The sequence below is a fragment of the Poeciliopsis prolifica genome, unplaced genomic scaffold (assembly GCF_027474105.1).
Source record: "Poeciliopsis prolifica strain line A6 unplaced genomic scaffold, Auburn_PproV2 SCAFFOLD002, whole genome shotgun sequence".
In the NCBI taxonomy this organism is placed as follows: Eukaryota; Metazoa; Chordata; class Actinopteri; order Cyprinodontiformes; family Poeciliidae; genus Poeciliopsis; species Poeciliopsis prolifica.
Genome location: NW_026562377.1, coordinates 16,449,988 through 16,467,285, shown reverse-complemented (window position 1 = coordinate 16,467,285; position 17,298 = coordinate 16,449,988). Strand labels below are relative to the sequence as shown.

Sequence of the window (17,298 nt, the reverse complement as noted above, 5' to 3'; positions counted from 1 at the left end):
ATGTACATTAATGTACATGAATGTTTTCAACCTCTTTGAGTGAGTACTTAGGAGAACACATTTTGCTGATTCTACAGCTGGACGTCCTTTGAGATATCTTTGTACTATCTTAACAAAAGCAGATAAAGCTTTTTTTTTTTTTTTGCCAAATTGGTGGCTAATCATCTATGGACAGCAATTCACAAGTTATACTGCTACTCTTCAATTAGATTAAGGTATGAACTTTGACCAGGCCAGTTGAACACCAGCTGAAAGGTGGACCTCTGCCTCTAAAGTTTTTGACTAAAATGTGAAAAATAATCACAAGAACAAGCAATTGTTTTCCTTTTTATTATAACAACTTTATGTAAAATCAGCAGACTTGTCACACGATCAGTGCTTGATTCTGTCATCAAAATACCCACTCTGTATCTACATATCTCCTATCATTAGGTTCTTACAAATAAAAAAACAAAGCAGAGGCACTCCCCATTCAATTCTCTTGAATATTACTAATCAGGCAAGAATTAGGGGTGTTGTATGAGGTACATAATATACACATGCAGCGATGTCGGACCACGGATTGGCTGTGTTTGGCATTCTAACTTAGGTCTCCCTTATCTTGGTCCTACAGATTAGAGTGATGGAGCTTTACATGTGTGGTGCCAGTTGCAGAGACTTCAGTGTCCCTGCTGTGACATCCTCAGGATCTGAAGCAGCAGACATTGCACCTCTTCATCCATGCGACCCTGTTGAGCAAAGTGCCAAAGCCCATTACCAGGGAAAGATTATGCTGCAAATCTCTGGTCTGATTGCAGCAACATTAAACCAATTCATTTCTTAATTTCTTCCACATTAGGAACTTTAATTGAACTCTTTCAGACACTGGCCAACCGAGGCATAGCAATAGTTGTTAGTTAAAACTACAAACTAAGTCAGCTCAGGTAATTTTTAAAGTCCAAGAAGTTCTCTCCTACCTTCATGTATAAACAGCATAAGGCTAATCAACAGATTAAGCTGATTTCATCTTGAGTCTCGCGTGACTTTTTTTATTGATTAATGCAATGTATTTATCTGGCCAAACTGTAATTCAACAAGCCGAGTTGCTCATAATCTATTTTGTCCTCCCTTTTTTTGCAGTCCAAACATAATTTGATTAGTTCGGGAATAAAACCAAATATGAAAGCTTTGGATGAATTAACCAGATGAAATGAACCACATATACTCAACTAACCGCATGTAACATACACTAAACAGTGAGACAGTTTTACATTTACTTTGTGCATATAAATGTATTCTTAACTGACCTGTACAGCAGCTAGTAAATGTGAGCGGTACACAGCCACCACCTGTTTGTGCTTTCTCTCCCAGTCCTGGAAAAAAGATCACTTCAGAGTTAAGAGCCAGAATAACTGATACTCAATGTACCGATTAGAGATGTTCTAATCTGATCCGACCCAAATCTATTTCTAATTATCTGTACTGGGAGTACTTGACTAAACTCAATGTCTTGATCCGGGTTGTTGTTGTATTGTCTGTGCTATTGTGTCTGCCACACCCCTCACAATCTATGTAGCAATTTGTGCATGTAAAATCACAACCCACAGTCTTACTACTCAGGTATTTTAATTTGCTGACCCAACAAGTCTAGGTTTTAACTCAAAAGGCCTACAAGGGCTTTTACAGTGAAAGAGAAAGTCTATTGTCTGCAATAGTTCCCTGTAAGCCTGCATGATCTCACCTGAGAGCAATTAAAATTTTCCTACATTCAAGACAAAGTGTTTTTTTTTTTGCTACATTTGAGTACGATTAACTTGAACAGCACTAAAATATGAGTTAATTTATCAACAGGTTTTTTCAGGATTAGCTCAGCAGTCTAGCAAGCTCCTCTGCGAGAAAACATTAACAGCAGAAGCATGACGTGTGTATTCAGGAACAATATTTCTCACCTAAATTAGATTCTGTCAAAGGTAATCACTGACCTGCTTTTACACATAGGAGCTTCAATGAAATCCAATTCTTAATCTGTAGGATTTATTATGATATTGGTCCCACCCTTTGCAGATTCTTTGTCAAGGTTTTGCTCATTGTTTAAAAAGGCTTTTCTCACAGTTCTTTCAGAAGTGCATTTGTGAAGTCAGACTGATGTTGGAAGAAAAGCATTCATTGTACAGGTGTTGAGTCAGGATAGAATCCATTCTTCTACACCCTACTGGCTTATCCGTGCTCTTATTGCTGTTGCTTTATGAACTGGTGTACTTTCATATCAAAACATGTTTGGCATCATCGCCAAACTGTTCTGACAAAGTTAGGAGCTTGAAACTAACCAAAATGTCTTTGCAACAAGAGGTAATTCAATCTGAACTAAGGGACTGAGTCCAACACCTAAAATTATTCCCACACTGCAATTCTCTCTGCACCTAACTTTACACCTGACACAATGCAGTGCGGTAAGTGCAGTTTTCCTGACGACTACCACACCCAGATTTATGGTGCGGCTTCAGCCAGGCCCACTGCCTTCCTCTGCCAGTGAATCTACTTTTTTTTTTTACATCTGTGACCTGATAGAAGCACCTAAATGTGATCATAGTGTGTGGAAACCGAATACCTTTGGCATTACTGTATGCTTAGAAACAACAGACTGTCCTGCACAAACTTCTGCTGAATCAAAACATTGATTGCTATTATTATGCATTGGATTAATAAATGTGCAAAAACATTTAGATTCATCAATACATCCCAAAACCTGATACCACAAATATTTATGGTATTCAGATTTTTCACATTAAACTACTTCTGTCAAATTTTGCTCACCTGCAGCTGTTGGGTGAGTATGCCAATCCTGTTCTGCAGCGCCACCTGCTGGCCTGGATTGCCATGTTGCGTGGAAGAGGAAGAGGGAGGGGATGGGCTTCCGAAAGGAGGGGAAAGAGCTCCCAAGGCCTCTTTGAGCCGGAAGACTTCTTTGGAAAGCTCTGTTATCTAACCAAATGTCAGACAAGACGGGATGAACTATGACATCTCAAAACCTCAACGACGCTTGTTGTTGTTAAAACCGGAGCTGTACTCTGTTACCTTACGGTCCTTCTCTTTGACTAGACCCTGGGACTCTTGGATGTCTTTGTGAAGCTCCTGGATGTGGCTGGACCGGGATTGTAGCTCAGAGAGCTGCTTCTGCACTGTCACCATCTGGGATTCTGCCGCCTGCCTTTCACTTTTGTGAAATAGCGCCTCCCTCTGCACCTGGAATACCTAGACGAGATTGACAACAACTGTTATACGAAGAAAAATGATTGTCCCTTTAGTTTTCCTTGGTCTTCAGGGTGAGGTTGATTCAATAATTTTGTCAAACAAACACAGAACAGCCAGACTGACAGGTTTCAGATTAAATTACATGTATCAGAAACTGAATAGTGCTAATTCAACACTACTTTTAAATCATCAATGAGCACAAAGAAGAATCACTGCAACAATGATAGGCAATGAAGAGGAAAAGCATTAGATGAATAATGTAAAGGGTAGACAGAGGCCCCAAAGGAAGGACGGCTCAGTATGTCGCAGAAACAATAACATCGACTTTGGCTTTAGAGGCCACTGAAGAGGACTGACAACAGACCCAGTGACATGCTGAACAAACCTCTGTGCAGGTCTTCTCGTGTTTCCTGGTGAGGTCGTTGAACCGTGCTGTGATGGCATTGATCTCCGCCTGTAGAGAGAGGCGCAGCGCCTCGTGGTCTTCCTTGGAGATCAGACCCTGTTCTGCAGCCTTCTGCGACTTCAGCTCTCTCAGCTCTGTCTCTTTCTCACTGAGAGCCTCCTGAGCCGCTGCTGCACTGCTCTCACTGGCCTGCAGGGCGCGCTGGAGCTCTTCCTTTCAAACAAGGAAGCACAAGTTATATCTCAAAGTCTCTAAAAATCTGTCCAGGGGAGATTTGAATATTATAAACAAACTGAAGCAAAAAGGGGGAAAAATTGTAGAATTTACTTGCATTACATTTTTTATTTCTTTCTTCTCTGCACTGACCTTAACCTTCTCATGCTCCTCTTTGGTAATGGTGTCCTGTTTGCCCTGCAGCTCTGTCTGGAGTTTAGCTGCCTGCTCCTCAGCTTGAGCTCTTAATGTTTTCTCCTCTTGGAGCTCCTGCAGAGTTTGAGCAAGCTGCTCAGACACTGCAGACAGTGCCTCTTTATGCTTTGAAAGTGGCACACTGTCTTTCAGCTGCAAGGCGTCCTGCGCACGGCCCTCCTGCTCAGCACACAGGCAGTCCAGAGCCTGGGCTGCTTCCTGCCTGGCCAGCTCCAGTTCCTCCTTCATTGCTGCTAAAGTTCGCCTGGATCGATCTGACCAGACACAGTTGGAAGACAACGGAAGCTAAATTGTCAGTAAATACAAACGCGCCCAATCCAGAAAAGTAAGCCAACCTGATATGACGGAGGGCTCTGAGCTCTCTGAATGGCCCTCCTCCTCCTCTTCTTCTTCCTCTTCATCTCCACGTTGAGGAGTTCTGAGTCTCTCCAGCTCCAGGAGGGCATCATTGAGCCGTCGAGCCACGTCTGCTCTCTCCCTGGCAAGTTGTTCACACTGGAGTCCAAGGGTCATCTGAACCTCGTCTAGCTCTGAACGGGGCACGCACTTTCTCAGCTCTCCCTCCAGTTCAGCCAAGCGCTCCTGAAGACGGCGGACCCGGTCCCCATCTCCTGCCGCTGCTCCCTCTTTCGCTGAAGTCCGGCTCTCTGCCAGGGCTGCCTCCAGTTCGACAACTCTGTCACGGAGGGACTTCATGCTCTCTGCCTCTCCTCTTTTGTCTTCTCCTTCTTCCTTGAGCACAGACTCGATCTGAGCAGCCTGGAGTTCCTTCACTTTCTCTGTCAGCTGTTTGATTGTGTCATTGTCCCGGCTGCTCTGACTCTCTGCCTCGCCCTGTCTCTCTGCGAGCTTCTCCTCCAATTCCGTCACCCTGGCTCTCAGCTGCTGCGCCTCCTGGCTCGCACCTTCTTCTTCTGCACCCTCAGCAGCTGCTGCACTAATGTTTCCTTCAGCGCACTCCACAGAAAGCACCCCAAGACGCATCTGCTCTTTCAGCTCCTCCAGCTCAGACTGGGAGGAGGCCAGCTGCTCTTCTAAATCACGCAGCTTTTCTTCTAAAGCTCCTGTGCTTTCTGGATCTCCACCTCCATTCTGAGAGCTGCCTTTGCTTCTGCGTGACATGACAACAAAGTGATGTCAACACAGGCGACTTCTCAGAAAGCAGGATCAAAAGTCAGTTTCTAGCCATCAGATATTTTTTTTACTTGTAAATAGATAATCAAAACTAGTACATCTAATTTATTATTACAACAAAGAGGGTAATTTTAACATAAACTGTTGCTTTAACAACCTCACACAAGTGTTTTAGGATAAAAAGAAAACCATGCTGCTATAAATCTACATAGAAATAAATATATGGCTTCTTTTTTGAATAAAGGATCTTTAGAGAAAACCACAATGGGATTTTGAAAGAGATATTATTGTGATGATCTAAAAATAGACGATTCATGGCTAAGTGAAGTGTAGAAGCTGCACTGAGATGCTTGTGGTGTATAAATAAAGTCAGCTCACTGCTCCTCAGAAATGCTGTAGGCTTCCAGTGAAGCCTGGGCTTGAGAGAAGCGCTCCTCAAGAGCCTCAAACTCCTTCCTCAAAGTCTCATACTGAGTCATGGGCACCGAGTCTGAGCTGGTGGTCTGCATGTCCGTGTCATCTTTCTCAAACATCTCCAGCATCTGTAAACAATACAGAAAGAATCATAGTTGATTAGGATGAGTCAAATCTTATAGCGACACATTTTTGTCTTCCTTGTTTATGGATTTTATATTCTTTCCATCTGATGCTCATTTGTTTATGACTCTCTCAGTGATTTAGTCATCAACTGTCTCTGTCTCTATGTGAGCTTCTCCTCCAATTCCATCACCTGCAAGTGAGTGCAACTTTGTGATGAGTTTTCTTTTAGTGATCATCACTAATGTGCAAGTCAGGAACATTCAGCTGGAAACCCTGCATCTAACTGACACCACTATGCTGTTTTGCCTCACCTGCACTTTAAGGACAAGTTCGGCGTTCTGTGAAATTAGTTCCTCTATTTGTTTCTGCAACTCAGCGACTGATCCTGGGTCTGCAGCAGCAGGAGACGGGCCGGGTGAGTCTGTATCTGTTTGTGAAGAGGCTTCGTCCTGGGCAGGGGACGCTCTAGAACGCTTGGAGAGCAGCTTCTCTACAGGGAACATTCAGGAGAGACCAAAAAAAAGTGAATCAATGGACTTCCAGACAAGTCTGATGCAGGGAAGTCTATCCATGTTCCATTCCTAGAATGGAAAAGTTCTCAGGACTGTATACCAGGGAAGTCCAGCATTTCATCCATATCCTCTGAGTCACTGGCCCCTATCCCATGGGCCCCCTTCAGCTCCTCCAGCAGCTTGTCCCTCTCAGCCTCTGCCTCCTTCAGATGCTGCTTTAGTTGGGACAGCTGTTGTGCACACGTATAACTGGTGATTAGAACTAATTCTTATTTAGTTTATGAATAAAGTTTGTTTCATCAATGAAAGCAGCAGAGAGTACTTTTCTTTGAAAGTCTATACCTCCTCCAGAGCAGACAGGGCGCTTTGCTGCTGCTGCTCCAAGGCCTTAATCTTCTGAAGCAGGCGCCCTCTCTCCAGGCGCAGCCGTCGGATCTCTTCAAACACTTCCTCATCCTCTGCCTAATCCACACAGACAACCACGGAAATCACAGACAGAATTTCATGTAGCACGAGGACCAAAGAAATTATGAAAATGTAGTAAAAGTAAAGCTTTACCTGAGATGATGGCTGAGTTTCAGGGGGTTGGGGAGATGGAGATTGGGATTTCTGGGGCTCAGGGGATTTGGCAGGGAGAGCTGGACTTGAAGACTTGACAGATTCCGCTGAGAGGTCCTGGATCTTTGCGATTGGAACAAGAACAAAAAGAGCCAATGGGGAGACGACACCGCCAATCAAATGTTTACCAAAGGAATATCTACATGGTAACATAGATTGAGACAAATGTCTTGTGAGCTCAACCTTCTTGTTTATATGGTTTTGTCCTAGGTAAAAAGTCAGCAAATGACAAGAGCGTGACTACGGTGTACCTGTATAAATTTACCAACATCTGCAATTGTAGGGAGGTGAAAAACAAGTCAATAGTAAATGAAAACAATAAGTAAGAAGATAGGCACCCCGTCATGATTTTTGTTTTGTATTTTTAATTTAACAATTTATTTCCTGTGACCAGGTGTCAGACCTAAATGTTATTGAAAACATGTGGTTAGAGTTAAAGAAATTAGTGCATGAGAAAAGACCTTTAGGAGTCTGAATGATCAGGAGATATTAGTAGGAATAATGATCACAGATGTTGTGTGAAATGTTAATAGGAAACACTAAGTGCTGCCCTTTTTCGCAAAACATTCAATACTATCATCAGAAATATCAATAAATAAGGTACACATACTTTAATAATCATACAAAACATATTTCTTATCGGAAATAAAAGATTAATTTATTTAAATCTGTACTGTGGGTGAAATAATAGCAGATAGCAAGCTGACATGATGAATGTACATTAAGGCTGAGAACTATAAATGCAAAAATACTTGCCATCTGTTGAAATGATTTTTATTGTACCTGGAGAGGAGAGCGAGGCGGTGGTGGAGCTTTCCGTTTTCGGGGGGTTGTCCCCCCTTGCACTGATGAAGCAGCTGAGGGGATTTGAATGGGCTGTGTGGGAGTAGGAGGGGGATCACAGACAAGCAGAGGTCAAGCTGAACTTAAAATAAGAAACAAAACAGAAAACCCAAGATAACAGAAAGGGTCAGTAACAAAGAGGAGAGAAAGCCATGAAAATGAAGGCAGCACACTGAAACAATGACTTCATATTGGAAACATGCACAATATGATGGGCCAAAATAAGACATCTATGAGATGCTTCCATCTCATAGATGGAAGCAGCGATGCAACATACAACTCTGCGACATTACCTCCTCGCCTGTGCTCTCAGAAGCTATGTAAGCATTGAGGAAAAAGACACAGTGAGCTAAAAGTAAGAGATACTTTGAAATAAAATGAAAACTTGGCAAATTTTCCTGGTCACCAGTTCTTTCATTGTTCTCTGGGCTGTTGATGAATCTCAAAGTAAATCCACCAAATTAAAACATCATTTCGTGGTTAGGCTTAACATGCATATCAAATCTTCTTCATTATCACGACCCATCTGTTTTCATACACGAACACAGTCTCACTGGGCAAAATGTTAGTTTCTTTTCTTTTTTCTTTTTCCCCTGTCTACAAACACACAACCAGTTGTGCTCCTCATCGAACAATTACAGATACTGACTGGGGAAGCATTATGTAAGACAAATAAATGGTTCAATTAGCTTCACAGGAGACCCTGTGGAACTATTCAGGAAAAGAAATGTATGTACGTCAAAAAAAACAAGAATGACACAAAACATCCAGAAGGCCTTGTTTTATACCTGCGGGTGCCCCATCCTGCAACATGCGAACAATGCATTGGTTCCCTGTAGTTATGGCATAGTCAGCAGCTTTGTGGCCAAGTTGGTCAACAAGTTGTGTGTTTGCGCCCCCTCTCAGTAGAGCCTCTACAGTCTCGACACTTTCACTCTCACAGGCGAGCATCAATGCCGACCTGACCATCAAGAAACAATTATTAGAATAATAAATACCAGTGTTTGACAATATCCCCTAAAATATGTAAAAATATTCTACAGTAATCTGAGTGAGAGCTAGTTTTAACCCACTTTTTAGTTCACTCAAAAAAGAAAGTCCCTTAATATTTCCAAATGCTGTCTGAAATTTGTTCTGCATTTGTGATGATTGTCTTTGCTGTGCAAATATTTGCAATTAGAAGATATTACGTATAACTTTCCATTTGGAGAAACAGTGAGAGCCTGCGATCCCAGCTGGGTCATAAACATGTAACTAGTACAGTATTTCCTAAAACTTAGGAGCTCTCCGTGCATCCAGAGTCTGACTGCTAAGAGAATAAATGTAGAAAGATATGTCATTTATTACTACTGCAACAAATTCTTTAGTCTTGGAGAAAATAATCGGAGCAACATTGTACCTCCCCTGGTTGTCCTGTGTGTTTGCATTGGCACCTCGACCCAACAGAAAGTCACACAGCTCCACTCTGCTCATCTGGGCCGCGAGGATCAGCGGCGTGGCTCTGTCCTGAAAAAGACATCATTCCAATATCACCTCAAGCATTACACTCTTACAGCAACCAAATAACACATAACATAGCTACAGTCATCAAACTTACATTGTCCTGGACATCAAGGTTGGCTTTAAAGTCCCACAGTGTCTCAGTGCTGGACAAACAGCCACTGATTGCTTTACGATCCAATCAAAAAAATAAAATAAAATAAAAGAATAGTATAGAACAGCTTCTGCAATGTTACAACATCGTATGATTCAATCAACTGGTGTCACCATCTTATAACTCTTAGATGCAAAGCTATGATAAGAAACTTTAGAGAAGATTTTGATATTTGCAGATAACACTGTTGGTACCTGCATGATGCAGAGGTGTCCTGCCAATGCTGTCTGTGCAATCTACCGCCAGTCTCTCCTAAGTCGCCGCACAAAACACCAAGCGATCAAATTTGTCAACATTTATTCTTTGCATGATCTGGATCAGAGACAGTGTAATTGATTTTTACCTGCAGCAGTCTCTTTAAACACTCGTGCTGACTATTTTTGGCTGCAAGATGAAGTGCGCTGAAACCTGTAGTCAGCAGGTTGCAAACAGAAAATAAAAATATATGTTTGCATATCTGGCAGAGGTTATTCACAGCGTAAAGGATATAACATGCTTCCCCTCAGATATCATACCAGCTCCGTCTGTGACATTGACGTCTGCTCCATGAGATATGATTACCTCCAGGCAATCTAGTCTCCCTCTAGATGCACAGAGGTGGAATCTGACAAAAGATATACTAACAAGTCAATACAAATGAGAAGAACACAGCTGGCATACTGATATTTCTTGTCTTGATTCCTTTTACCAAATATTTTTAATTCAAAATGAAGGCATATTTTAGTCTCTACGTTACAAGAAAGACCACAGGTATATTTGAAACTGATAACATCAAATTATTAAAATTAAACAATAGAGGTTGTGCGTGACAAAAGATGAGCTTTCTATAACTCTCAATAAAAATTTGTCTTCAGTCGACTTAGCTGACATTATGAGGCAATCAGTAGCACTAGATTCTACCTGGGGGTGTCAGACTAAAGGTAATAAAGCTTTTCAGATTTTATTTTGTAAAAACATTTGAAAACTATAAACCTTGCGTTGTTCTAATACAGAAAATACCAGTCATAGTAAGAATAGTAATTAGAAACACACTAAAGTTTGTGTTTGTAAAATTCCAAAATGGGAAAAAGTGAATTAAACTTGTGAGCAAAAACTTATCTAAAAAAACTTTCTCTTTTTTTGTAGAAAAATTAATTATGTTCAGGTAACTGTTTTTTTCTTTTTTTAATGAATAGAGCAAATAAGATGAGACAAAGTAAATAAAACAATTAACACCAATAACAAGGTTTCCAGCATTTGTAAAGATAAAATGTCCAACTCACGCTGACTTCCCCTCAGCATCCAGCTTGGTTGGACAGAGACCTTTTTTGACAATGAGGGCAGTGACTTTGTCAGGTTCATTCTGCTCCACAGCCTGCAGCAGCCTTTCATCACTCTTGCTCCAGTCTTGACTCTATGGGGCAGGAGAGCAAAAGCAAAATTTGCCAACCCCTTCAACAACGCCCCAAAGAAAACTGAAAACACTTTTTATACAAGGCCAGCTAGAAGTTTACATTAGTAGCATGAATGCCAAAAGTTTAATATTAGCCTTCCTTCATCATTCAAAAAACAATTTTGATGTATTTTTGGAATCATTGTCACATTGAAACACCCAACTGTGTCCAAGTTTCCCTCACCTGACCAGGTGACCACCTCCGATGAAAGGAAACTGGTCAGGAAATTGCTAAAAACGACTAAGAAACTGCCAAAGTTCAAGTCTATCATAAACTCCAAGATTATGGAACACCAGTGTATGCAAAGTGTAAAGTCAGTGCGCCTCACCATGGGTTGACAGAATGTTGACCAAGAAATGGGCAACGTCTACATTGACAGAAACTTGCAGTTGCCCACTTGTACAAGTCAATTACCTTTTATGGAAATTTTTTCACAACCCAAGGGAACAAAGATGGAGCTACTTGCCCACATTTGTTTGGGCAAATAGCTCAAACAACAGTGCAGTACATTGTGAAAGAGTCGTGATAAGGCTTCTGAAACACAGAACATTACATCCATTGTCATGGTAGTGGTAGCAGATTCATACCAGGGATGACTTCGCACAATGTGAATGACATAATTTTGACATGGCTGGGTGTTCCAGCAGAAAAATGATCCAAAACTCACACTACAAATGGTTTTGAAATGGATGAAGGATGTCACTGGCTATATCACTTCATAGTTAGGGTTTAACATAATCAAATGATGAAATACCAAATGTTAATAGAAAATATGTTATTTTGACTGTCTAAATTAGAGGAACCCATGACTAAATTCTAAGTTTTGCACTATATTTGTTTCTTCCATGAGAGAAATTATAGCTAGTGAATAGCTAGTACTATTCATTGAGCTATGTTATAAATAGTAAAAAAAATGCAAAATCACAATCAATTTTTGTTTAGAATTTTTACAAGCAGAGACAGAGGATACCTACTGGCAGCGGCAGCAGGCTGAGACAAGGACAGAACCGCTTCATTAGGCTAAAAACAGGCTGCTGGGGATCCATATTGCTAGCATAGAGTCAACCAAAACTAAAAACTGCCAGAGAGTACAATTTTACCACTGTCTGCTACATACCTACGTCACATTTCAGTCTCTCAGGACAATCTATGAGTTTCTGGAAAGATAAAAACCTTCCAGAGGTCAGAGCAACATCACAGCAGAGATCTGCATAGCTGAGAATCTAAACTATTTTTAAATCCTACCTCTGGTGATCTATACACTGTCACATACACACATCGTCACAATCCCTCCCAGTCTTCACAACACATCCCAAAACAGCATCCTCTGTCCGGATTCGGAAACAAGTCTCCTTTCGTCTCGCTTCAACTGCATGGACTGGCCCGGCTGGTCTGTTCACGACAGTACCCCTCCCTCCTGTCCTCATTTCTCGAAACTGATCATTTACCCTGCTGCCTTCGTCTCTGTAGCAGTTCCCTTATTTGCTACCATTAGTTTTTGTCAAGTACTGCACTGTGCTCCCCCTCCCAATCTCTGCTCCCCTCCCGCAGCACAGTGAGATCTGTTTCTCTGCAGCTACAGAGCGGGGCCTGTGTGATGTGAGGACTCAGCAAAAAGAGGGGGGAGAAATGTGGGATAAGCTCCTGTTTGCCCTGCTGGCTCGGGTGGGAGAGTCTGTCTGCGTAGCTGGCCTTAAAAAGACCCTTCACCATGTTCACCCATATTGGTTAATCTGGTTGTTATCATTGAATTTGTCATTTGGTCCCTGTACAAGTATCAATAAGTGTCCAAACAAAACACACAAGCCATTAGAGGGAGCGTAGATTTAATTTATATAATAATTGATTTATCAGCTGGTTTAAAGGCCGAGTAGTTCAACAGTCTGCAATTGAATGCTACGTATTTTTCTAGTAACTGCTGCTTGTATTCAAAGTAGCCCCCAAAATTAGAAAAAGAGTGACAGACATGAAGTGGGACTCCTTTTAGTCAGTGTGTCTGCATGGGCTACATGTTAATAATTAAACGCTACTTGAGATCACTGGTTATAACAGCAGCCTAGTGGCAGTTCTGCTTTCCTGCTGTTTAGTGACACTGTATCCTAATACATCCCCCTCAGACTCATTTGAATAAATTGCAGAAAGCACCAAGCAAATGTTGTCGATTAAGACAAAAATAATTTTCATGGAAAAGTGTGAAGTTCACACACTTAATCCTGAACACTGTCCACACCAGATGCCTCTTACCTCATTCTTCTTAAACTTTGCTTTGAGACTTTTCATAATGTCTTGAACTGGAATGCAAAAAGACAACATTAAAAACATAAATTGGGCGTTGTTAGAGGCATAATAAACATACATTGTAATATCAAATAGTCCCATAATCTAGGAAACAGCAACATTTCAAAAACACAAAAGGCACTAAACAAAGACTAAATATTAAGGCTTTTTACAGTCAATAAATTAAATAGTAAAGTTTAGCTGACAGATAAACCTGCCGCCTACCTGTGGATGTCAGTCCAGTTTTTGGTAGGTGGTATTTCACTTGCACATCAACTGCTCTCAGAAAAATACTGAATTCACGGCTGACTCCCCGACTCACAAACAGAGCCCGCCCCAGCCCGAAACCAGCCAATCAGCAGCGCGCACAAGGCCGGCTCAGCGGTTGATTGGCAATGATGGATTGAAGCTGTCGCCTCGTCTGCTGAGCGATCCCTCGACGCACGAGCATTCACGGATATCGTTTTTACTCGTTTTAAACCGATGCATGTGTTCAATTGTTCATGTGTTCACCTCTGAATAAAAAAAAGAACATATTTCTTTTTTTTTTAAGCTCGTCTTATCAGCTTAGATTTTTCCAGTTAGTGCAGAGAAAGTTCCGGTGTCCCGAGGTGTTGGGCGGTCTTCATAGCGTCACTGTGAGTTTGACCAATGGCGTCGGTGAACCAGCTCGACCCGGGAAACGTTAAGAGGTGAGTTAAGTTTAGACTTAAAGTAAATAAATAATCATTTTTTTTAAAAAGTTCACTCGGCGCTCAAATTGTAATACTTCCTAAGCTTAAAGACAACTAATGGCATAACAGCAAGAAAAAACTCCTATTTCTTGCTGTTATGATGCTTCATACTACAAAAAAACCTTAAGATAAATAAAAAAAAAAAAAATCCAGCCATGATATATTCATTTAAAAACTGATAAGCTAACAATACCCAATAAAGTATACTTTTGTCACGTTTTTATGTGTCTTTACAGTGCATTGTAAAAGGGACCGACATAATGGATCAAAAATCAATATCATGCGACAAAACGTGAAAAACGTTTTAACAAAGACTGAATGCAAGATACAAGGTCAGGAGAAATTTTACTTTTGATCTGGATTTGAGTCATACATGTGCTTACAGTTTTTGGAACTGTAACTCAAAAGGACAAAAAAAGTTGAACATGGACCAATGTATTTAGTTATAGCCCAATAATCAATATGATAACGCAGTCCACAGATTATATCTACAAAAAACAATAAATATTTTGTTTTGAAATAGTGCAAAAGGCATACCATTCTATTGTATTTTTGGAAAAGTATTAGCAATTTACCTAAACAGATAAAAGTCTTCTATGAGACATTAAAATAATTTATATAGACCTACGCGATTAGAAGAGCTATCTCAAGACAGTGTTCAGAAAAAATACAGCACATTATAAAGTCTATCCAGTCCAATTCAATTTTTAGTGCAATACAATTTTGTGCTGTGAAACTAATATATCTTGAAGTATGAAATGCCAATTTGTAAGCTATTACATCAAAACTCGGGTAAATAAATTTGACCAAATATCCTATAATCACTCAACAGTTTAAGACCAAACAATAAGGTAATCTATTTTTAAAAGACAATTCACATCAGCCACCAAAAGAGGGCAGTAAGTGCTAGGCAGATGAAATTATAGAAATCAATTATTTCTCCAGTTTTGCTTTTTTTTTTTCCTATTCCTTTGATAATCACAAAGGGTTTTTGTTAAATTCAGAGCTTTCAAATATAACTTTTGTTGTTCTGTTATTATGTAATTAATATCTACCTCCCACTGAATCTGGTAGAAAAACTGGGGATGTTTATAATGTTCATAATACAGAAATGCCAGTTGAACCTGAACTTCATGGAAATTGTTGATTCCATATATAGCCTTTTATAATGAGACAGTGTTATTAGTTCTCTGATCAATTCTGTAGCACCCTTGTGCTGGTGCTGTTTCCATTTTTAAAAATATAATTAGTGTGGGCAGTTATGCAACTGTTTTTCATTTTCCATGATAAAAGCATAATGAAATGGCACGATACCTGTCCGATTGCCTGCAATTCTGTGCCTGAGGATTCCTCTTAGAGAGCTCCTGATTTTCATTTCACCCTGACATTCACTCTTTGTTTCAATCGTCTCATCCATAAACTCCTGAATCTCAGCCTGGACAGGATAGAAACATAAATTAAATCTTCAATGCTACTTTCCTGTGAGGGGGATGTTTAAAGAATGAGCTGTACAGAGTGAATTGAGTGGATAAAAGAGGACATAAAGGGGCAAAAAGGGAAAGATTGCTGCAACATGCAAGCATATGACATGAGAAAGAAAGGAAATCATTTATGGCAGAGAAAAGACAAGAAGGGGATAAAGGAATTTGCTGCTCAGTAGTTTTTGTTGACATATGGGGAAAGGATTACATCTCTTATTTTCTACTAGCAATTTTAGGAAAGGTATATGTTTTCTTGGATTGTTAGCCCAAAATGTCATTTAATGAATGAATTGATTTTATTTGTTTTCTGTGAGATATTTAACACTGCATACTAACTCTTGACATGTGAAAATGGGACAAATAAATCCTTGCATAAAGAGAAAAAAGGAGATCCACTCGGTTCTTCTACTTTTTATAACAAATGTGGGTACTTGTATGCACATTTTTCCCGTATGATAGACCTTTTAAGACAGTACAACAGGACTTGAAGGAAGACAGACACTATGAATGCATTATACCCCCACTCTCAAAGTTTAAATATGAAACAGTTAGCAGAAACGTCTCAACAAGCTGGAATACTAATTTAGAGGGTTTCTCATCAACCCCATCCTCAAAATATAGATGCTGTGAAACTTCTTTATAGCTGTACTTAAACACAATTTATTCACACTTCTGGTTCATAGCTGTACATCATTAAAACACAGTCTTGTTTGGAAAAAAAACATCAAACAACATTGTGTATGTTCACAATGAAAGTGAAAGTACATCTGAATCAGCTTGTATTATAACCACCTCTGAATAATCCAAATCCAAAGTTTCAGTCCTCTGATATGCAAAACATGTGATCTTATGTCGTTCCCAGATCCAGAATCCAGCAGAAGTAAATAAAAAAACTTTTGCTGGATCTCTACCACAGAAGTTCACTGTCCTCAGTGACAGACACTATGTCAAAATGTCTCATTGTGGCAAAGCCTAGTATTAATTACAAATAATAATAATAATAATAAATTGCACCCATTATAAGATTTTATCTGCTTTTTTCATGTTTGGTGAGTAAGGAGTGGGGGTTCCCAGTGTTGTTTATAAGGCGAGGATGTTCAAGATAACCATGAGGAGTGATTTAATTTGGAATGTGGTAATAAATAAATAAATCAAATAAACATGGACATATTGGATGTGTTTCTTTTGATCTAGTAATAGTGTTTGTTCTTGGTGAACATGCAAAGGGGAGGATGTGGAAGTCTAGATGTCATAGTGCTGATGGCTGTGATGATGGCCGTGGTGGGGGTGGATTGTGGCTCGATGACCTCATACAGTTACCCGCCCTCTGGGAGAAAGTGAGCTCACAGGAGTCGTAAAGAAAAAAAATGGCATTTACGATCTTTTAACAGACTCAGATGTGCCTGGCTCAGTGTAGCATACAATCCAATTTAGCAGCTTGGACAAAGGGTAATGTGACACGTGGGAGAAGATAAGTGAGAAAATGTAAAACATCAAGGAGGCAGAGTGCGTACACTAAAGAATGCCTCTTTTAAAAATAAAACTGGACAAGTCTCATTTATTTATTTTTTTGTTAGATCGTCTTGTTTTACGTCCGCATCTTATTCTGCGCATGGTTTATCTCGCTTGGATGAGTGGATTTCTCAGTTTTACGCAGTCCTCTCTGAACAGCTCCTGCTGCGTTGTGTCTTGAAACCAAAAATAATTACGAAGACGTTAATTGACTTTCTAACATAAATAAAAAAAAAATAAATGCCAGTGATGTCATGGCGATGAATAATTCACACCTGAGAAACGTGTTTCTGCCTGTAGACTCAGTTACGTTGACGGTGGTTTGGAAGAAGGGGCTCTATTTCTTGTTGCACGGCGCATGATGTGTACAGACATTTGAATGAATGAACGCTCTGCTGATTGCGAAAGGCAGCAGGAGGATATTCCTCTGGGACCGAAGCGCCTCCCCTTTAAACGCTCGGCTGAGTTGTGCCTCTCTCTCCGAGCTGTCGTCG

At 40.3% G+C, this 17,298-nt stretch overlaps 1 protein-coding gene across 2 annotated transcripts; it reads right to left on the bottom strand.

The window, feature by feature from the left end:
- Positions 1-229: 229 nt before the first annotated feature.
- On the bottom strand, positions 230-13,080 carry ankrd24 (ankyrin repeat domain 24). 2 transcript variants are annotated; one of them, XM_055049406.1, is made up of 22 exons: positions 13,045-13,080; positions 10,630-10,760; positions 9,883-9,971; positions 9,711-9,775; positions 9,562-9,619; positions 9,311-9,381; positions 9,113-9,219; positions 8,502-8,674; positions 8,007-8,029; positions 7,654-7,746; positions 6,811-6,933; positions 6,595-6,714; positions 6,353-6,482; positions 6,052-6,230; positions 5,579-5,742; positions 4,402-5,177; positions 4,004-4,320; positions 3,617-3,850; positions 3,055-3,231; positions 2,794-2,961; positions 1,287-1,352; positions 230-728 (listed from the first exon to the last, which is right to left on the bottom strand). In XM_055049406.1, exons 1-22 carry the CDS (start codon positions 13,078-13,080, stop codon positions 660-662), a joined length of 3,369 nt encoding a protein of 1,122 aa, XP_054905381.1. In that variant the 3' UTR covers positions 230-659. The 2 variants fall into 2 exon arrangements, with proteins under 2 accessions (XP_054905381.1, XP_054905374.1); XM_055049399.1 differs by lacking the exon at positions 13,045-13,080 and adding an exon at positions 11,775-11,974.
- Between the last annotated feature and the right edge of the window lie 4,218 nt (positions 13,081-17,298).